We start from the raw sequence: 22,700 nt of genomic DNA, 5'->3' as shown, positions 1-22,700 counted from the left end.
GTTTATTTTTTAGCACCTGGCGGCTCTTTTTTAATTCTCATCCGTAAATAATCTGCTCTTTCACGTGATTCAGTTTATTTTGAAAAGTCTCAACAGGATCTTCAGCTTTATTGTGAAAGGTTTATGTGGAACATAAACAAGCGGACACGCGATGCTGTTACCGTCGTTGTTGCTAACCACAACGCATAAAAACAGGCGCTTGTCCGTCAGTAGTGTGGTTATATAAAATATAAGAGAAAGAGAGAACTTTAAGAAATTTATATAGCCACTACAGTGACCATCAAAACGGTGAAAAAATATTGCCGTAAACAGTTTATTTTGCGACACCACGAAACAAACGATAGACGTTTTTATATCGTCATCCGATATATATCGTTATATCGAACAGCCCTATATAATAATATTAAATCTGAGCAAAATCAGTAATTCCAAAATAAAAGACATGAAGTAGTTTTGGTGGTGGAGTTGACAAGAGGCGTAAATGGGTAAAATAAAACAGCAGATTAACAATTATAACGGGTGCACTGGACGCCTGCATGAATATGATCAGATGTTATTTAGTGGCAATCGGCGAGTTAACCAGATAAACATAATTGAAAATGCTAATGCAAGACTGACTGCACGTTCATGTATGGACTTGCTGCAGTTATTTCTGTCTCAGTGTGCATTTTGGCTGATGAATAAAAACATCTTTAAATATTTTGAGGCTGGATATGCAAATAGAAGTCCATGGGCAAAAATGCAGGAAGACATAAACCTTAAAATATAAGTGCAGATACGGTATACAGATAGTGTTTCACCTATCCGGTCATAAAAAAGCTCCATCCATAAATCCGTCAGGTTTTATTAGATACCCAAAAGCAAAAGGTATGTCAGACTAAGGGCTGTGTATTGATAGCAGAGAGCAACGGGGGAGCTGCTGGGTTTGGCTGAAAATGGTCTCTTCCTGTTTTTACTCAGAGACGATAAAGTCATAAAAAGGTTGGTCTTGTCGGTTCCTTCCTACACACACACACACACACACACACACGCACACACACACACGCACACCTACACACACACACGCGCACACACACACACGCACACCTACGCACACACACACACACACACACGCACACCTACACACACACACACACACACATACCTACACACACACACCTTCTTTCTTTCTTTACCACATTTTACAATTCGTCAACACAACCTTTCCATTAACTATTAGTTCCTTGTTCTCTATTCTCCTTAGATTTGTCCTTGTTCCAGTCTCCCGGGTCTTTCCTATGTACTCCACCCTTTGTCTGCAGCTCTTTTCTGAGGAGTTTCCTCTCTGAAGTCTTCCCCACCCTCTCCTTTCTTTCCTTCTGGCATGGTTTTCTCTCCACATCAGGCACTTTGTCTTTGTGCCTTTTTTATACATTCTACATTTTCTTCAGCTCTACCTTATAATAATCATTTCTACTATCTATGTGTTAATGACTCCTTAATATTCATCTTCTTCTCTTTCTTGACTTTCCTACATGAATTTCTTACTCCCATCTCTGTGCAAGTAAGCAGCTATTAGCCTCTTATTTTCCCACCTCTCTAACTTGAGGTGCCCCAGTTTCTGTCCTTTCCTCTGCCTTCATCTCGCCCACACGGACGTCTTTTGTTTTCCCTAAATTCATCTCCCCTTGATCTCTTCCTCTCTCTCCTGGTTGCTAACACAGTGTCACTAAGTCTTACAAAGTTGTTGACTTTTTAGTTCTCATCAGTTTGAGTCGCCTTGAGGCGACTTTTGTTGTGATTTGGCGCTATATAAATAAAATTGAATTGAATTGAATTGAATTGAATCAGCAACAGCAAACTATTTGAAAGCTCGCTGAGCCACATTTGGATGTAAATATGCTTTTCTTTCCAGTCCGATTGACATGGAAGCTACGATAGCAAAGAGTGTCACATCTCATTTTAACCCTCTGAGAACAAGTAGGCCAGAAAAATGAAACCAAAAGGCAAATGGAACGGCAAAACTGCAGTTCCCCTGATGGCCACTAGAGGCAAGCCTGGCTCCCAAATATGTCAATGTGTGCATTTTATTGGAAAGAACTCCCTCAAAAACCTACCTCAAACACTCCCTCTTGCTCATACTGTTAATGCTTTACCCTTGGACTAACGCCATGAAAAACACAAATTTATTGAAAGACGATGCTAAAAGAAGAGAATGTCTACATTTAATGGAGTCACTCTGTGCTCCTTACCTGAGCTGTCCCAGGTTGTAGTGCCTTGTCTCGCCATCTGTGGAGCGTGTGACGCACACAGAGTAGCACGGCTGAAGCTGCCGCAGTTCCAGCAGGACGATGGCCAGGTAGTGGATGAAGAGGAGAGCGTCCACAAGCGACACGGCGTACTGCACGATACCCTGGTAGTTCTCGTCCTATCAACAGTTAGGATTTTTGGGAATCGTTTGTGACCAATTTACTCAAAATATGTAAAGTAAACACAAATCTAATAAAATAACTGCATAGTAAATATGTCCCAACACAGTTCCAAGCACAGATTATGCCTAAAATAGTCTTCCAGGCATAAACACATGTGAGACTAGATGTAGAGCATATAAATATTTAGCAGCGTTTCAAAGGACGGCTGAAACGCCGTCCTTTGAAAGTGTGTATTCCTACAGGGATTCTCAATCAGGGACTTACAAGGATTTTAAATTATGGCTCACAGAGTAAACACACAGCACTGGGAAATCAAATATCTGTGTTTTAGCTGTTTGTGGCTTTGTTGAGCTTCTGATGGCATTAAAAATGAATGTGACTGCAGTACTCATGCTACTGAAACCTTTGTTTCTGTGCGTATGTGTGTGTAGTACTCAATGAATTTTCATTCACACGTACAGTTTTCCCCTCTCTTAGCTCACCTGTGAGTCGAGTATCCTGACTCCATAGAAGAGCCAATAGGAGATCACAAAGAGCAGAACCAGTACAGCAAGTAGTGCCCGGAATACATAGACCCTTGGGAGTCCTGCCCGTGCTGGCCTGAAGAAGAGCGCCCAGACAGCCAGCAGCAGTATGAGCAGTTTGAAGGCCACAGAGATGAAGAGGCCCTCGCAGGCCGTCCCGCAGCTCTGCAGCTTGTCTGGCCAGAGGATATGGGGTAGCACCAGAAAGGCCAGTGGCGTGAGAAACACCAGCAGGCCTAAGATTATTGCCAGGGTCCGGGTGAAGTAACGGCGGCAGTCGAGCCCCACACTGTCCTCCAGATCCTTTGTGATGCGAACGATGTCCTCCTGAGAGAGGCTGTGCTCCGAGGTGCCCGTGATGGCTGTGGTGGTCTCACCCCAGTTGTCATCCTGTGAAAATAGGGAGGAAACCAAAAGAGGATTTCAGACAACTGGTCCATCTCAGTTCCCTTATTTCATCATCAATCACATCTTGATCTTCGGTGGACCACAAATTCAATCCCGTCAGCTGTTATAAAGGACATTCCAGTGTCCTATTTCAGTTCATCGCTCGCAGGAGCAGGAACCCCTGAGGGGCTTCTGACAGACAGACACGCCATTTTATTGGAAATAATCACCGTAACAATATAATAGTGTAATAAAAACAAACTTTTATACGCTCCAGAATCACCATCATGTGAACAGCACAGGATATTATAGGACAATATTATTCATCATTTGATGGAAAGATCTTTTACAACTTCTGTACATCACACACTCTGAATCTATTACTACAGTTTCTGGCCTGAAACTCTAAACACACATTTGTTGCAGCAGAAGAACAATTTAAAATACAATTGTCAAAGGTCATTAAAAAAAACAACCTTGCCCTCCAGATTCTTCCCACAGTCCAAAGACTGATTGTAAGCTGGCCGTGGATGTTGGAAAATGGTTAAAGGGTGTCTTGCAGTGAGCGGTCAATAAGATGCATTCCATTTCTAGTAAACATTGGATGGTACTTGCCTTCTGAAGCCATCCCTATTCACATCATTTAGTTAAGGAAAAAAAGGATGGATTGACAGATGGATGGTTTTCCCCTCTGTTTGAGCCACTTCTCTTTAGCTTAACATACACTTGTAGATGGATATCACCTGTTACTGCATTCTAAAATGGTTTTTCACCTTTGACTGAAGCATCAGCTGAAAGGAAAGAGAGACTCTTTCCAAGCACGTGAGAAAGAAGGGACTAAAAATGGGAAGTGGAAAAAGCTAACAGCACAAGCTGCCAACTGGGCTACACGCTGACGTCTGGGCTGGACTGCATCCGCAGATAATGATGGTTAGCGGTGTCAGAGCAGAGCTGCTAGAATAACAAAGATAAGAACTCTTTACGCTGTAGTCATAACAGGCCTCTAACATGACCATGCGAGCCGCTGAGTTCCGCCTCTAAAAGCAAAAAAAGGGTAGATGATGAACTGCCATCAGCTATAAGTAAATTCAGTAACAGATTTACCCACCAATCGGCCAGAAATGCTGCACCTAATGTGCAATATAATGCATATTTCGGGTTCATATCCATAACATGTGCCTGAGACTTGTAGAGATGGGAGAGACACATTATGAACAATTCCACTGAGGAGGTTGAAAGGATGATGATGCTGCACGGGAACAGAAAGTATCCCACTGGCCTCAGGGTGAAAACTGCAATCTGCATACTCAAGTTTTAATACGAGAATTCCACTACAAGCCAAGATGATGAGAGAAAAAGGTAAAAAGGTTTTATCAGGACCTTTCAGACAAATGGGAAAATGGACTGGTTCTTATATAGCGCTTTAAACAACAAGGGCAGCATTATCATAGGATCAGGCTGGTCTAGAACTACCTTAATATCACCAAACAAGCTTGATTTGTATTCTAGCAAAAGGTATTTGTTCATTTGCCTTCACATGCATAGTAACATGAGCGACATCCCATTCTTAATCCACGTCTTAATGGACCTTGTTTTGTGCACGTTGGAACAGAGTTGGGAGCATGAAAGCATGAAATTGTCCAAAATGTCTTGGTATGCTGATGCATTAAGAGGTCCTTTCATTGGAACTAAAGGGGCAAGCCCAACTCCTGAAAAACAACCCCACAGCATCAACAAAGCTTTAAAAATGATGCATGAGGTATATTTTTAGTAGCACCAACACTCACAGGGGACAACCCAGGCACCTGTTTTTACTGGTCTCTCTCTGAAGAGGTTCAACACTGAAAGCAGTCTCAAGATGGTCTGACGTTTGACCCGCTACAATCATAAAAACGGACTCATATGATGCATTCCCATGATGCATTGAGTATTTCTTCTTCAGTCACCTTTCTCACTCACTATGTGTTAACAGACCTCTCTGCACTGAATCATACTTGTTATTAATCTCTGGCTCTCTTCCACAGCAGGTCTTTATCCTGTCTTCCTTCTCTCACCCCAACCGGTCGCAGCAGATGGCCCCGCCCCTCACTGAGCCTGGTTCTGCTGGAGGTTTCTTCCTGTTAAAAGGGAGTTTTTCCTTCCCACTGTCACCAAAGTGCTTGCTCATAGGGGGTTACATGATTGTTGGGTTTTTCTCTGTATGTATTATTGTAGGGTCTACCTTACAATATAAAGTATCTTGAGGCGACTGTTGTTGCGATTTGGCGCTGTATAAATAAATTGAACTGAATATGATAAGCAACTAAATGTAAGACTTACGAACATGTGTAGCCTGGCAGTGGATGTATTTTTATATCTAACAAAGTGGAAAAAGTCCTTTTTCTCCACTGAATTTCAGTTATTCCCCAGAAACCGCAGAATACTACTACTGGAACGACTGTTTACTATAGCAGACACAGATGAACTCTGTACATCAATTTAGCTGATTAAACCTAAGAGTTAAAGGAGATTAACAGACTAAAGCAAAGCACAAAGCAAATGCACAACCGTTAATAAAACAGGCTTTAGTCTACTCAACAGGAGTGCAGATTGTTTGTGGAACAGTTGCAACCACTTCATTAATAATGAAAGAGATGGACTGGAGAGCCCTCAGCTTCTCCACGGAGACTTATGCAACAGGTCTTTAATTCACATGAAGCAATTATCTCCAGCTGAGATCTAAAGTTAGCTAAAGTCATTATTTTGTCTTTGCACTGGCAGATATCAGCAGAGACTGACAACCGGTGTAACTGGACAGGGGCTTTACATCACACGTCATCAGTTTTTCCCCTAAAGTATGGAAAAAATGTGCTATATGAACTTCCCCTGCTTAGTCTACTATTACAGCCAATGTTAAACTGCTGCTGCTCAGATTAAGACAGATGTACAGCAGCACAGAAGATAAGTGAGGGCAGCTTTAATTTTGAAATGTTCCAGTGTCTGAATGAGAAAACCTACAACCACTGACCCGCTGACCCATGCTGAGCCGAGTACAGAGCATCTGATTCTTGTCTGCTCGCTCTCTAAGTCAAGCCAAGCATGCCGTGTGCGTGTTTGTGAGGAAGTGAATCGATAGGCATTAGCTGTAAGGAAGAGTGCCTCTCTAACCACAGCGTACTTCGACAACACCCAGGGGGAAACATGAATCACAGCTTCTCAAGCCTCATGGCTGTTGTACACTCATCGCTCGGTGCCCTTGCCTCAAGCACCTGAATCTCACACCGCATAAATTACTCCATCAAGAACTCTATCATCACATACCCCCAAAACAGAAAAGGAAAAACAGATGTCCACTGACGTGTTTCCACTTTTTTTCTTGGTCTCATAGACAAAAATCATTGAACTGTTAAATCAGCAAAACTTAAAATAAAGCAAACCTGCCGACATTCCCCTCAGTCGGCTCACTGCTCCTAAAGTTTGGAGCTGGATTTTTGCTGGATGCCTATTACCATACCTGGGCTTTCCCTCTGCCAGCGTGACTAAAAATAGACATCAGTGACCCACATTTCATCATGGGATTAACCAATCACCACAGGCTGATCTGGTTCAGTACCGGCAGCCTTGCAGGAGGCCCAGACCCATTCATCATATGAAAATAGGTGAAACAGAGAGGAAAAGTGAGAAGAGAAAGGGAACAAAGACGCAGGAAGAAAAGGGCAGGAGCATGACAGGAATGTTCAACAATAGGAAAGCCAATTAAACGAGGAAAGGGACTGATCCAGAGGGGCAGGCAAAGCCAGGCCAGTTCAAGGGCCAGACGGAGAGACCAACACATCTTCCATTCGTGACTACATACACACATGGCAGCTGAACACTTGTCAGGTCTGCTCTTGTCCTACATCTGCAGTGATTTGTTGGATGCAGACTGGGTGACAAACAATGACGAAAACATCTGAAATGACGTGTCCGCACGGGAATAACTCCAGGCTGCAACTTTACAAATATAACCACACATTCCTGAACTGCCAGTAACAGTTTCTCAACTGTGCAGCCAAAATGAAACAACCTTTAACTTAATGATAAGAAGCACATGGTAGAATTTTGAACCCTGATTGAGAGATTTTAAAATACTCTAGAAAAAGAGAAGATTTTTTTATTTCCAGCCAATCAAAACTAGGTGTTATTTTTTTTTTGTTTATGTGTGACCACTGCCCTTGCTCCATTCATCCAACGTCTACTGTGCCACTCATCAGGATCTGGGAGTTAAGCTGAAGTGTCCAGACCACACTCTTCCCAGTCACCACCTCCAACTATTCCAGCAGGAAACTGAAGTTTTTATAGGCCGGCACAGAAACTGATTCTTTTCAGTGTGTCTTGGTTTTTTTTGTCACAGAACACAGCTCACGGTGATAGGTTAAGATCAGAAAGTAGACGTCTTGTTCTTCATGCTCAGCTCTAATTACCACAACTAATCAGAACAGTGCACTGCAATTAATCTCCCACTTCACTCTTCCCCGGCTTAACCCTGATACTTTAACTCATCAACTTCAGGCAGCAACTCATTCCTAACCCAAAGTCAGCAATCTGCCCTTCGTCAGCCAAGAACCTTTGAATTTGGTACTGAAAAAATCAAAAAAATCACTAACAAAATTGTGACAGAGACGTTACACGTTTACATTCTCTCTGTCACGACAATGAGACAAACCCCCAGAATGAGATCTAATGATAACTCAGTATCAAAAACAGAGGTACTTCAGCAACCTCCAACAAAGCACAAATCTTTCACCCAGCAAACAATGTAGTGAGACATAACAATCAGCTGAGTAGAGACACTATGGAAAGCACGGCAGGTGCAGCAGGTGTAGTTTTTACATTGAAAGCATTTCTTTGAAAAGAGAAATTTATTGGTGAGGCAGCAAACTAAGTGTTGCAACACGATACCGTATCTGCTGAGCTTTAAACACATCCAGAGAGGCTGATCTGAGCTGCACACGAGCCCTTGTTTGGATGCATCGTATTGCATTACTGAACTGCTTTGCTCAAAAGGCCTCTGGGGTGCTTTTGATGTGAAACTGTGTGACAGTTCCAGCTGTTTTTGCCAAAGTAGTGGCCCTGGGTGAGACATCAACCCATTTCTGCTGTATAAGTGGGAGAAACCAACACATTTTGCACCTGCAGAAATTCTTTACAAGTGAAATAACTGCCATAAGCTTTCAACTCAGCCTGCCAGCTCACTAATAACCTAAACCCTGAGCTGCCTTCCCTTTTTCTGCTGCAAGTAGTGGAGTAGTTAAGAAATGATTAGAGTGATAACAGAGCAAAACAGACTCAGAAAGCTCCATGTGTGTTTGACACAGGTGTATATATATATTTATATATATAGTGCATGCCGTGTCAGCCAGGACACTTTTACAAAGCTTTCACTTGAGTATTTTCTGCCTTCTAGGTCCACCAGAGTATAAATAACAGCTATTGTTTCTCACAGTAAATCAAATGTTCACTAAAAGCCTGTTTTCTGTTCAGCTCTAAGTGGGCAGCAAACAAAGCCCCTCACTCAGGGCAGGAACAAGTGCACTCTACTTACTCCTGGGAGGCAAGGTGTGTGTGTCTGTATGTGTGTGTGTAAAATATAGCATCAAGCTGCCCCAAAGAGCTCTTCACAGCAATTTAAAACCTCCTTTGTTTAAAGTGCGGACAGCGTGTGCGGCTGCCAACAACTTGTCTGGACAAGGATGCAAAGCACTTAAAAAAGTTTCTTTGACTAATTCGCGGGATAGAGGAGGGAGTGTTAGACAACAGGAGACTGACAGCTGAGTGGCACATGAAAAAGAGCCAAACTGCTGTATAATTAACAGGGTTATACACAATGTCAGGTAATCATGAGGGGGTAGTTGTAGAGTGGATGCAGAAACATGATTCATAGAGTCCTATCCCCACCTCAAAAGCCACAGCGTCAGTCATTTAGCTTCAGATCAAGATTCAAGTACATGCCAGCCAAAAATAAGGCTTTTAATAGCTACTTTCACCTGCTCGTCTGCATGACCAAGGTTAACAATGGCAACTGTTTTCAACAAAAAAGATCTAAATACCTGCTGTACATTTACCCCTCCATCCTACTCCACATAGCACCAAACAACCAGATAAAGCTAGCCGTTAGCTGATAAACACAATGAAGGATTTGTCAGATAAAAAGTTGGTGAAGACCAGAAACAGATATCAGAAACACGAGTCCAAATGAATGCTAGAACTGCTCTGAAATGCCTACATGTGTTTGTCATACCTGACATGAAGAGGTAACTAAGCTTTCCTTATGCTACCAGTGAAAAACTGAGATAGGAATTTCCTATAATAGGAAAAATAACTAGTCAGGCTTTGCCACGTATTTCTCTAGTTGGAAAAAGTGCCAAATGAATGAACCTCTTGAACAGTCTCAAGTCTCAGATTCATCGAGTCAGCTCGTTTTTACTTTGGTTTTTTCTCACTTTGATCCCTCTTCTTCTTCTTTGTCTCCTCCACTAGCAGAGCTATATTTTCTGTCAGGTAGACTTCAAACAGTTGCTGTGGTTGTTCCAGCATCCACCATTTCTGCTGCCTGAGGAGGAAACCTAGCAGAGCTGCACTCTTTCTGCTTTGGTTTTGCTATTGACCAAAAAAATTCATTCCCTACTTGGTGGCACATAGAACTGCGCAGTGAAAGCAAAGATTATAGAAAGTCAAAATAAATGCCAAGCGTGCTACTGCTCAATGGCCATTAGACTGTACAAATGTTTTAGTGTTCTTTCCACATCAGCTGCATTTACAAGCATACTGTGGTGCAGCTGTGTTCAATGTTACAGCAGACCAACACACCAAATACATGCCTGCTATACCGTGAAGCACACGTTCCACCTGACTGGACGTGTGTCTGGACTCATGCAAATGATTGCATTAGGAAATAAAGCCACGCTGAGCATGAAAAGCAAACACAGCTTGCTAAAAACAACAGAGCTGAGTCGCGGAGAGACCTGTCAGCCTTACCTGGCTTGGTTTAGTTCCTGCTCCACAGCTGGTCACTGGAGTCGAGTTAGTATTAGAACCTTCTTCTAATGTGGTGACAATAACTTCTTTAATTTCCTCCGGAGCCTCACAAACCTCCAGCACCTGCAATACATCCCCTGCCTCCAACACTGCTGGTGTCTGCATCTTGAAATCCTCGCCTACCGAACCTAACCTTGTCCCGTTACTCAGTTACTGCTCTTTCTTCCCCTCATCCATCTCAGACTGCTATTGTGTGTATGTGACCTCCCTGACTCTCGCCCGATCTGCAGCCCAGCCCTTCGCTTTATCCGTCTTTATATAGAAATCTCTCCCATGGTGCCTCAGGAGGTATTGTATGGGACTGTGTGCTCACTTGCCACATAATGTAAGGGGCTTTATTGAGGAAGACAGAGAGTGAGGGACCGCGAGGAGCAGGAGAGAGGAAGAGAAGCTGGGAAGTGGGGGAGAGAGGAGCCATTTGCTTGGGCTGTCTTGACAGCAGCAGGGATGGAGGGGGGATAAAAGGGATTGATGGGTAGAGAAAGAAGGGAAGAGAGGAGCAGAAAGAGGAGTAGACGAGCACAATAAACAAATATCTGAGCCTACTGATGATGGCAAACAAATAGCAACAATTAGATGCCAATGCCATCCACCCAAAGATATGTTTCTCCCACTCCTTCCTCCCTCTTCCCCTCAAGGCGTCCTCTCTCATCATCCTCATTCTCTGCTCATCTCTTGCCTCAGCACCACTCTCCGTCTATTGCTTCTGACCCAGTGAGCACTGTGGTGTCACCGAGCTGCCACTGGCATGTGTGTCAATGTGTGAGAGAGTGCATGTGCGCAAAGTAAAACAAAACGAGTTTATCCAACCGACTGATGGCATGTCTTAAAAATAAAGGTTGGGTTAGATTCTAAATATTTTTGAATGCACAAATAAAAAGATGAACAACTCTTAATAACAAGTGTTTTGTATGTCCTAAAAAATCAGACTCATCTTATTCCTCTTCTCTGTTGTGCAAATGCGAATATTCACCAGGGCAACACATGTGTATTAATACACAGCTGAAAATACCGACAACGCTGTCTCCTGCTTCAGTAACTCTGAATACAGTTACACTTAGCTGCCTCTGAGCTATTAAATAGAATATATATACAGTATATATGAAATTTAAAGATAAAGCTAATGACTAAAGAATGACGTGTGTGTCTCTCAGAATGACGCTTGTGCTGTACTTTGTAAGTAAGTAAATAAAATTTATTTATATAGCACATATCACAGATAAAAATCATAAAGTGCTTTACAATAAGATCAGACATACAAGTTAAAATTAATTAAAAGCCTGTTTGTATAAAAATGTCTTCAGCTGCTTTTTACTTTGGCTCTCTTGCGCAAAAAATGTCACAAACTGCAGTTCCTCAAAAGGCCACTTGAGGCTCGCTCTAAAAGTGAGTGATACTCTATAGACCTCCATGCTAAGACACCCAAGTTTAGAGGAGAAGTGTATGGGCTCAAAATGTGGTCATAAATATTTTGTACTTGTAAAAAAGATTTGTATGGGTAAAAAAAGATTTGTGTGTGCGTAAAAAAGATTTGTATGTGTAAAAAGAATTTGTGTGTGTGTAAAAAAGATTTGTATGTGTAAAAAAGATTTGTGTGTGCGTAAAAGATTTGTGTGTGGACTTAGCCCAAAAAAACCCCTGCAAGTTACAAGTACGAATTTTGACCCTATTTTTCTTCCTTTCATCTGATTGGTCAATGTCATGTCAATCACAAATGTAACAATCCAATCAGAGAACAGATGGGTTTGGCTGTCGGAGGGGCGCTTTTTTGAACTGCAGGTCCTTGAAGGGTAATACAGTTTGAAGCTGGAGGATCTCTATATAAATATCAGATAGCAGCTAGGTCCCCTAACTTTCAGCAGCTGTTGAAAGGATAAAGTTGTGCTATATCAGTGGTTAGAAATACCATTATTACTTTAGGATTAGTTTAACACAAAGTCAGGGCTGACCCGGGACCATTGCTGTGAGTCACAGTGCGCAGCATAAAAGTCCTTTCACATCGGACGCAGGATGTGCTGCTAATGCTAACTGCTAACTAAAAGCAAAGGATCCAGAATTTGTTGCGCTGGCTGCTGGGCTCTGTGGGTTTTTGCAGCAGCTCTACCTGTACTAGATGCACCTGCTCCTTGTCTTTTCTATCTCTGACTTTATGTCCTCTACAAGAGTTTCTGTTTTTTTTTGCTGGTTCTTCAAATGTTCAATAAAAACATGTATGCTAATTCATAACGAAGAAAGCTTTGTAATGAAGACTGTCATTTCCAAAACACTGCCCGCCCCCACCCGGCGGTCCGCAGTGCTGTTGAAAAGGCTGTGGAAGTCCCTATATTAAACACGTAGTCCTGTGACACAAAAATCACCAAACTCGGACGACCACAGACTGTTTTCCTTCGTGGTGATGAAGGAAAACACTGGGTTGGCATGTAAAAGGTCATTTATTCCCTTCAAAGACCTGCAGTTCAAAAAAAGCGCCCCTCCGACAGCCAAACCCATCTGTTCTCTGATTGGATTGTTACATTTGTGATTGACATGACATTGACCAATCAGATGAAAGGAAGAAAAATAGGGTCAAAATTCGTACTTGTAACTTGCAGGGGTTTTTTTGGGCTAAGTCCACACACAAATCTTTTTTACGCACACACAAATCTTTTTTACACATACAAATCTTTTTTACGCACACACAAATCTTTTTTACGCACACACAAATTATTTTTACACATACAAATCTTTTTTACAAGTACAAAATATTTATGACCACATTTTGAGCCCATAGAAGTGCCCATTTATGCAGTGTACTACAACAGATCAGTCACACTAGTATATTTTGTTTTAGGCCTGTTTTCTACTAGTGAACATTAGCATCCCAAATGGAGCCCAGAGACCATTTCTGACTGACTAGAAACAGCCTGTTAGGAGCATACTGCTGAGCCATGGTCTGATGTGACTCAGCTTTAAAAACACTCATACTGCAATGACTTTTTGACAGTGACACACAATGTGTCATCATACTACAGCTTAAAAAAGATAATCGTTAAAATAAAGAATACAAAACTAATCTAAAGCAATAGCAAATCAGGCAAGAACAAGTTTGCATGTTTATTCAAAGTTCACCTCTCTGTGCTATTAAACTTCCTCAAATGGGCAAAGGCAAAAGAACCATGGACCTAAGCATCCTAAAAGAAGAAGAAGAATCCTGCCCACTCACTAAAGGCATAAAAACCACCAAAACACCCCAAAAATCATCTTCCAAATCTACAGCAGAAGAGCACGTCTTTTCCTTTCTCTTTCCCCACCCATGCAGCTCACAACAAGCACAGACGCACACACACAAAGCTCTGGGATAACCATGAAGCTCTCTCACAGGACACGGAGCCAGGTGGCACTCACCAGAGAGTAGGGATCCAAAACACCAGCCCAAGCACTCCGCCTGTTCCAGGAACCTGACATGGTTTAGAGTCTGTGGCAGTGAAGCTACCTGTGCTGTTTTTTGTGTCACTCTGACCGTGCTGAAGCTCGAGCTGGGGGACAGCTGAGATCATAAAGCAGCTGCTTTTAATTGGACCGAATAAACCAGGCTGCAGGGAGGGTGAGCGAAAGGTGAAAGAGCGGGAGGTGGAGGAGCAAGTTGTGGATTCTGACAGAAGGTGATGAAGAAGGGAAGCGTGCAACGTCAAAGAGCTGGCTACATCGAGAGAGATGCATAAGGAACCCTAGAGGAAAGCATTATAAGGTGATTACTGGGCTAAATGTGTGTAAGCTATGAAGGGTGTGCAAAGATGTGAGGTTCTTTCCCCTGACCTGCACATAAACATGTAAAATGATACCTGGCTCCATGTGCTCTCTCCATCAGCTTTGAAAGGAAGGTGCTAATTCTCAAAGAATGCTTTACGGTTTAAACATATCACATTTCTTCTGTTTGACACCTCATACAATGCAGCTCCGCAGCACACTCCTAAGCTGCACAGCTGCCATGCCACACTGACCTCAGCTACTCCAATCCACCACTTACTGCATACTACACACTCCAATATCCAGTCACGTGCAACAATAACAGCAGCATAAACTGACACAATTTCTCACACAAGCAAAACATGATCGCGTCCAGTGTCATTTCACAGCGCACTTCCCATCGACACTGTATGATACCACTCTTCGCCACCTGAAAATTTCAATGCACTTGGATAAAGTTGGACTGTATTTGCCACATTCCCATGAAAACATACAGCCTGAGGCTCTGGCCTCGCTCTTCGAGAGTGTTCAGTTCAGGTATATCGCCCCACCCTGGTGATATAAAGCAGGGCTAAATCAGTTTGATATCTGGATCCAGTATCAGTCTGCGAGGGACTCAGAAAAAGAAAACAAAAAACTAGACTGGTTACCTCTGCCAATCAGGGCTTTCGTACTGTTTAGTGTGTCATTCCTTCTGGGTTAGGGTCTTCAGGGTCAACTTAACCATTTCTTTATTGAAAGCTGACAAAAAGCCTTATAACTTAAAAAAAACTACAGGGTGGGCCATTTATATGGATACACCGTAATAAAATGGAATTGGCTGGTGATATTAAAGTCCTGTTTGTGGCACATTAGTATATGTGAGGGGGCAAACTCCTCAAGATGGGTGGGGACCATGGTGGCCATTTAGAAGTCGGCCATCTTGGATACAACTTTTGTTTTTTCAATAGGAAGAGGGCCATGTGACACATCAAACTTATTGGTAATGTCACAAGAAAAACAATGGTGTGCTTGGTTCCAACGTAACGTTATTCTTTCATGAGTTATTTACAAGTTTCTCTTTGTTCACAGCCATTGACATGTCGAAGAGTTTAACACGTGAGGAGCGGATCGAAATTGTGTTGATATCTGGTGAATGCAGTAACCGGGTCATTGCAGCAGATTTCAATGCAAGACACCCTACGAGACCACCCATCTCCCATGCTAAAGTTAGCAAACTGCTTGCTAAGAAACTGGTTCAGTGTTGGATTTGCCAAAATGTGGACGCAAGAAAACTGTCACTAATGAAGAAACATCAGTGGCTGTCCTAGCTTCATTCAGCAAGAGCCCACAGCGTAGCACTCGTCGCATGTCACTGGAGAGTGGCATTAGTCGAACATCCCTTCGGCGGATATTAGCTACTCACAAATGGCACCCTTATAAACTCCAGCTACTGCAGCATCTCAACGAGGATGACCCAGATCGGCGCACAGAATTTGTAGGATGGGCAAAACAAAAATTGGAACAGGACCCTCAGTTCACGCAGAAGATTTTGTTCAGAGATGAGGCAAACTTTGATGTGAATGGTGAAGTTAACAAACAAAACCACCGCTATTGGTCTGACACTTACCCACATTGGATGGATCCCTCCAAGACTGTTGGACCAACAAAAGTGATGGTTTGGTGTGGTATATGGGGTACAACGATAGTGGGTCCATTCTTCATCAATGGAAACCTCAAGGCCACTGGATATTTGAAATTGCTACATGATGATGTGTTTCCCACTTTATTCACTGAAGCTGGCACGTTCCCTGAGTTTTTCCAGCAAGATGGTGCACCACCACATTATGGGTGCCAGGTCCGAGCATTCCTAGATGAACAGTTTCCTGGAAAGTGAATTGGTCGTCGTGGGCCAGTTGAATGGCCCCCAAGGTCTCCCGATCTGACCCCCTTAGACTTTTATCTTTGGGGTCATCTGAAGGCAATAGTCTATGGTGTGAAGATACGAGACGTGCAGCACCTGAAACTACGGATACTGGATGCCTGTGCTGGCATTTCTCCTGCGGTGTTGCTATCAGTGTGTGAAGAGTGGGAGAAGAGGGTTGCATTGACAATCCAACACAATGGGCAGCACATTGAACACATTTTATAAGTGGTCAGAAACTTGTAAATAACTCATGAAAGAATAACGTTACGTTGGAACCAAGCACACCATTGTTTTTCTTGTGACATTACCAATAAGTTTGATGTGTCACATGGCCCTCTTCCTATTGAAAAAACAAAAGTTGTATCCAAGATGGCCGACTTCTAAATGTCCACCATGGTCCCCACCCATCTTGAGGAGTTTGCCCCCTCACATATACTAATGTGCCACAAACAGGACTTTAATATCACCAACCATTCCCATTTTATTACGGTGTATCCATATAAATGGCCCACCCTGTACAAGTGTGGCGTGTATTGTCAGCTTACAGAAAGTACCATATAAAGACCTCTGACCTCTCCCCGAAGGGCAATTGATTGATCTGAAGTGCAAAGTGATAATAATGCTCTATAGAGTTATTTAAAACTATGTTTCCTATTGCCATTGTTTCCACTGACAACATATAAGAAATGATATATGGAAACTCTATCACGTTACTTTGGACCTCTGACCTCCTCTTCAAGGTCAAATCTTTAAAATTATGCTTAAATTCTACTGCCTTTGTTTGTATTGGTAACATTTAGAAAATGATCCTGGTGTATGGACATTCTAAATATTATATTATGGTTTGTATCCAAATATTACGTCACATGTGACCTCTGACCTTCCCTCTTTCAAGTTGTCCCCAATACCCGTTATATCTTATAAAGAGAATGTGCTGGCTAGTTAGTGATAAATAAACTGCAGCATAATATTATAATAAGCTCAGGTTATTTACAAATCAGTACTTTATTACCCATTACCTACTTGTGCATAATGTCCGTGTAATCACAGTAAACATGTGTTGAATATACGCAAAATACAATAAAGGGTCAGCAGTTTGGCGGCGATCCATGCTTTCCACCACAACAACTCGTGCTTGTTTGTTTGCACCAGTGTGTGACTTCCTCTTATGACCCGCTCTCTCATTGGAAAGCTTTTATGCACTAACAGTGACACCTGTGTCACACCTCCTCCACTCTGTGTACACCCAAGGAAACTGAAAGCAAAGACGGGAGAAAGAACAGTAAAAAACAGCAAAGACTCTCACACTAAGCTCAAATAAAACAAGTGTATATAAACTGAGTGAGTAACATGAACAAAAACACATATCATGCCTCCGCCTGCTTAAAACTCCAGTTATGCTTTCCAAAGCACTTCTATGTAAACCTCCCTTCTTTTATACTTCCTGTGGTGAGGCATCACAGACACAGCCATCGGAAACTTTACCGCTGGATCGCGAGGACATCCCTGCCCGGAGCGATGTAGTGCTCTGTCAGCCAAGACTCTGATTAAGTCTCAGCAGTGAAGTAATGAGCGCAGTGCTGCACTGTGAGACTCTGACATCAGACTGACGCATACAGACGAGGAGTGGGGGGCATATGTGAGACAGCAGACCTGCGCAACGAGCACGCGCACAGGGATTTGTACTGAGCCTTGCTCTCAGTAGAATTGGTTGCCCTGATTACTCAAACTAAAGCCAAACACTCCCCGCCCCGTCAGCAGCGCTACTGCAGGCCACGGCATGAATAAGACATGAAGAGCTAAATACTAAGAACGGCTGTGCTGTGTGGCAAATCCTGTTATCTGTTAAAATAAGACACAGTATGCAGATGAAAAAAACAAACAGCCGCGCATGCATTCTCCTGCAAACAAGTCTCGCCACAGGAAAAGTGCATGTTTGCAGTTGACATCCTTTCCAGTCATCTGGTGAAGCGGCACACGTGATGAGCTCCACTTGTTTCACACGGTTTGGCTAAAACACTAAACGCTCTCACGTAAACAAAGGCTAAATCCTAAATAATGTATTTGACAGTTTGACCTTTAAAAGTAAAACAGAAGAATTCAATACTGACTCCTTCGTATTGCCATTTTATCACCATCTTGATCCACCAAAGTAGTTTTGAAGATGTTTAGGACTGAACCCACTGATAAAGAACACCGTATGCACAGAGAGGCGAGTGTGGATGAAGTAAAGGGCTCTGTCCTCTGACTCCATGCGACATCAGACATTATAAGCTGCCATCATCGACTAAACTGAGCAGTTACTCTCTTTTCTCTCGAGTAGCACACAGCACACAGTCTGCTCGCGATGCGTTTGGACTAGTGGAAATGTAGACTGCATGGAGCCTTGAGGAGGCAGGTCACAAGGCTCCATTGCCTCAGATGAAAGCATTTCTCGCTAGTATTAGTGGTTTTTCTGTTTCAGTAAATGACAGAATCAATTTTAAATCAGTGCCTTACCAATGTTACCATCTTTTTTAAAAACATTCTTACATGACCTCCAACAAATTTGTTTCTGAAAAAACTAAAAATATGGAAAATTTATCGTTGTGCGTGGCCGCACAGACAAGGTCCATTATGTTTTAGTTTTCCAATGATGACATTCCTCATTGCAAACTCTTATAATCTCACGGTCTATAATTAAAAAAAAAACCCCTGAAAAGCAGAGTGTTAATGGATTCTGAATGTAAGCAGTCAATGCAAATTTCTGTTTAGTGTGAATTTCTGCCAGTAGATGATGTGAGATTTTCATCAGTTTATTTCAGGTAATTTCATCACAAACAATGTGACCCGTTCAATCACAAACTCACTGCAGACTGATTGCGGACTAAGTTTTACTTCATCTTGAGACACCAAAGATGTTTTAAAGGTGGCAAATTTCCTCAAGTTGTCCCAGACCTGGTCTTTGTCAAGTTCATTGTACGCTATTGCAGTAATTGCAGTAGTACCACAGTCTCCAACTACTTTTTCCTAGTGTGACTGTAGCACAAGGGGTCACCAGTTTTTCCATCAAGATGCACAGATGCTACATTTAAACCTTCAAATTTTAAAAGGGCTTAAACTGCGATGAAAAGAAATCATAGTCAATTAATAGTCAATTAAAATTCAATCTGATTTGACCTTTTTTTAACAAGTCTACAGCTTATTAGGTTTGTAAAAAGCACATCAACATTATTCACTTACTAACACGTTAGACCTGTGTCTCTCTATCCTGTGCAACTGACATAATTTCATGTCCGACCAAGCCACGAAAAAGCATAACAATGAGTCACCATCACTGCCTATGGGAAAATAACCATCTGCTCTTACTTGCACTTTGCAACTCTGGAATGTGATATTTGCATCATGTTTACTATGGCTGGGGCAAAACACAAAACAGGAGTAGAAGTATTTCCTTCTTTAAAAGCTTTGTTGGATAATTTGCTTTTAAGATGCTAACAAGCAACCGCAGAACAGAAGCGAAGCTGTTTCGTAGCAATCAGAAGAAATCAGGAGAGGCCGCTGCTCCCTCTGACAACATGATTACAGCAGTGTTTATGCACATTATGAAGCAGCTGTGAGTAAATGACTTAACAAGTTATTCATACTGCATTATGTTGCCATGCAGTGAATAAAAACTAAAAGCAAGGACAGGGATTAAACTGAGAAGTGATGCATGCTGTTTAGTAGAGGGATGTATCACTACTACTAATACAACCGAAACTCTGTAAATACATCCAAACAAACTCGTTTCCACCATTTATAACACAGCACGTTCAGAAGAATGCTGATAAAAGTAATGAACCTGAGTTTAAATGTGCCCCACTGCAGGATTTAAAAGGTTTTTGTAATTATTATGCAATTATTAAAGCAATAATGACGTTATTACATCGCAGATGATGTAATAATATTTTTGTCTATCAGCCATTCCAGAAACAATATTTCTGTGCAATAAAGTACTTAACTACAACTATTTCTACTCATCTGTCCTCTTCATTCTGGATCACAAAGACCACACAAAACAAGAAAACAAACCGGCTGTTACTCAGTGTCTTCCACTGTGACTAAGAAGTCGTGTACTGCTCAAGTGCTACCTGGAATTTCATGTCTCGACATGACAGCTTGCAGCCAACCGGCCCAGTTTACACAGAGCTATCTGATCTACCGACCTTTTATCTGAATCCAAGCAACATAGTCAAATGTCTGGCTGGTACGTGAAATTAAACATGAGTCAGTAGACTTTCTGTTAGACACAAACAAACCAAAGGCCAGATGGTTCAGTGTATAGTACCAGATGTTTAGCAAACATTTTAGCTGGTGTAACCTATGATGTTGCCTACCTTATACTTATCTTGTATCAAATAATCCATCACATAATCCATATTTTGAGCTTGCAATCATGGAACTCCCAGTCAGCATGATTTCTGAGGCAACACTTTTGAATTTTGACAGTCAAAAGCTTAGCTTCCAGCTTAGCTGCTGCATGGGCTTGGCCTAGACCATTTCAGAGGGGGCCACTGAAAGCGTCTACCAACCCAGTGCTGGTGGATTTCATGAACTGAGCCAGCGCCTGCCGTTTGCCTTTAATGAAGTAGATTTATCAGAGTTTCGCCATCGAGAGAGGAAGCCTGCTGCATCCATACCCTGTTGCAGATATTTTCAGAAACAGGCTTCCGGAAAGTGACGGCCCAGATCTCGACATAAATGGACTGGCCCTCCTGGCTTTTGCCCTGAAATACCAGATGGCCTGTCCCAGCCCAGGCTGATAAACACAATTATCATTCCAGCTCATTCTGAGTGCGAGTGATAAGTCTCCTGTGCTCCAAATCCTACATATAAATCACAGCAGCAGAGCCCTCCGTCAAACTTATAGCAACACTGTTGAGAGGTCATCTATGGTGAATGTGCTGAACGTGTGGAAACTAAGCTGTGAATCAAAAGTGTGAGAGGTTTGTGAAGAAGCGTGGTAGTGACTGTGCAGTGCCTTGTGTTTGCAGCAGGTCGTACCTGGACTTGCTCCCCCCGTACAGCTGTGTCGCCTAGCAGCGGCTCTGCAGGCGGCGTGTTAATCGTTACAGACTTCTCCGAGCGGCTGTCTTTGCTGCGCGACTTGTGCCGGTCCCGGCTTCGCTCTCTGAAAGAGAAAGTAAAAAGCAAAAATCACGATCAGTGAGCGCATTGTATGGTCTTTGCATTCCAATATAAATCGCCTTGAGGCGGCTGTTGTTGTGATTTGGTGCTATAGAAATTAAACAGAACAACAAGGAATTTGAAGACATTCTGGTTTTTTAGAATTCAAGTGCATGCAGAATGAGCATAAAGCTTAAATATCTGAATCACTGTCCATGAGGTCTTCCAACCATGTCAGCTGCAATATAAGCGCTACAGTAATCCGGTATAGAGCGAGAGCGGCAGGTCTCTCCATCCTCCACCCAGCATCACCACCACCACATGGCGCCGAGCCCACTCTGCAGCCCCTTTAATCCCTTATCCGTCTCCTTTCCCCTAGGCAAACACACATTATGCTCTAATTTTAGTAACACTTCCAGATTAAAATACAGTAAATACAGTACAAATAAACTGCTTTGTTCAGCTTTTATGTGAGCAGTCATATGCTTGAGAACCTTTGCTGGACAATGAATGAGACTGACAAGACCAGAGCCGAGGCAAGGCTGTCGGATCTAACCTAGGTATGAAGATTTAGCAAGATTACTGACTGAATATGCAGGCAAATAAAGAAGAAATTACATGATTTTTCTTGTCTTCCCCTTCTTTTAAAGACAGAAGGCTTGTTCTTGATGCTGTATTCTTTGTCATGCTAAATGTTAATGAGTTTCCTGCAGTCTCTAAGCTTGTTGTTTCCTCGTAATCACTTCTTTTGCAGGAGCAGCACTGGAACAGAAGTGTAACAAATCTAATTTCCACAATGGAGAAGGCTTTTGTGTCCTGCTTTCTATTAAGACACACAAGAACACAAGCAGTCCTTTTGACACCCACATGAACTGATCCTTCTGACCTCTGATGTTTATTTACATCAAATGCGGAGAAACATTAGCATTAATTTAGCAAGTGTATATACTATAAAACCAAAACAATGACCTAAAAGATCCTCAATTGGCCTGCAGAATCAACAGGAACTGCACACTTTGGATTCTACATATTTATTTGTTCTGATATTAATATGAAATATTGATGCGATCAGCTTCAATCTTTGCTGTCACACATTAACCATCACCATCAACCTTACAGTGACCTATGCAAGAAAAACTCAAGTGACCCTTGAACACTACTGTCACACAATAACCATTCATATTCATAAAGTACAGGATATCCTGCCTCTGGTAATGGAGGAAGCCGTATGACTGACAGCAGTGGAACTGTTATGGTCCAGCAAGAGCTGCATTAGATCCAAGTGTTTTCATTAAAGGGTGTAGCCCAGTCTGCCTTCCGCCTCTATTCTTGCCCTTCCTTTTTAAATATGGACTCGCTTTCCTGCAGAAAATCACGAGAGCGACGAACATTTCAAACCTGCACCGAGTGAGAGAAAGCTCATTTTCAATAGCCTGCAGCAATCCAGTTCACAAAGTGACTGACATGTTCTTATCTAATAAATCCAGGAGATTAGGAGGTGAATTTAAGCCTTTAAATATATTACCACTATCATTATTACTT

At 42.3% G+C, this 22,700-nt stretch overlaps 1 protein-coding gene across 4 annotated transcripts in view; it reads right to left on the bottom strand.

Annotated features, from left to right (window-relative positions):
• Nucleotides 1-22,700, bottom strand: part of LOC146361011 (vang-like protein 1) — a 66,841-nt gene that overhangs the window by 12,743 nt on the left and 31,398 nt on the right. For 2 of the 4 annotated variants that reach the window (XM_084920825.1, XM_084920826.1), the window contains exons 3-5: nt 21,036-21,162; nt 2,894-3,325; nt 2,232-2,407 (exon numbers count right to left, since the gene is read on the bottom strand). In XM_084920825.1, coding sequence (XP_084776951.1) covers nt 2,232-2,407; nt 2,894-3,325; nt 21,036-21,162 — 735 coding nt within the window. Of the gene's footprint in view, nt 1-2,231; nt 2,408-2,893; nt 3,326-10,318; nt 11,624-20,368; nt 20,997-21,035; nt 21,163-22,700 lie in introns of those variants that run through there. The other 2 variants (XM_084920828.1, XM_084920827.1) reach the window with 2 other exon arrangements.

The sequence above is a fragment of the Perissodus microlepis genome, chromosome 23 (assembly GCF_051167445.1).
Source record: "Perissodus microlepis isolate ML-2025 ecotype Zambia chromosome 23, ASM5116744v1, whole genome shotgun sequence".
Classification (NCBI taxonomy): domain Eukaryota; kingdom Metazoa; phylum Chordata; class Actinopteri; order Cichliformes; family Cichlidae; genus Perissodus; species Perissodus microlepis.
Note: the sequence above shows the minus strand (reverse complement) of the source record. Positions and strands in the feature narration are given on the sequence as shown.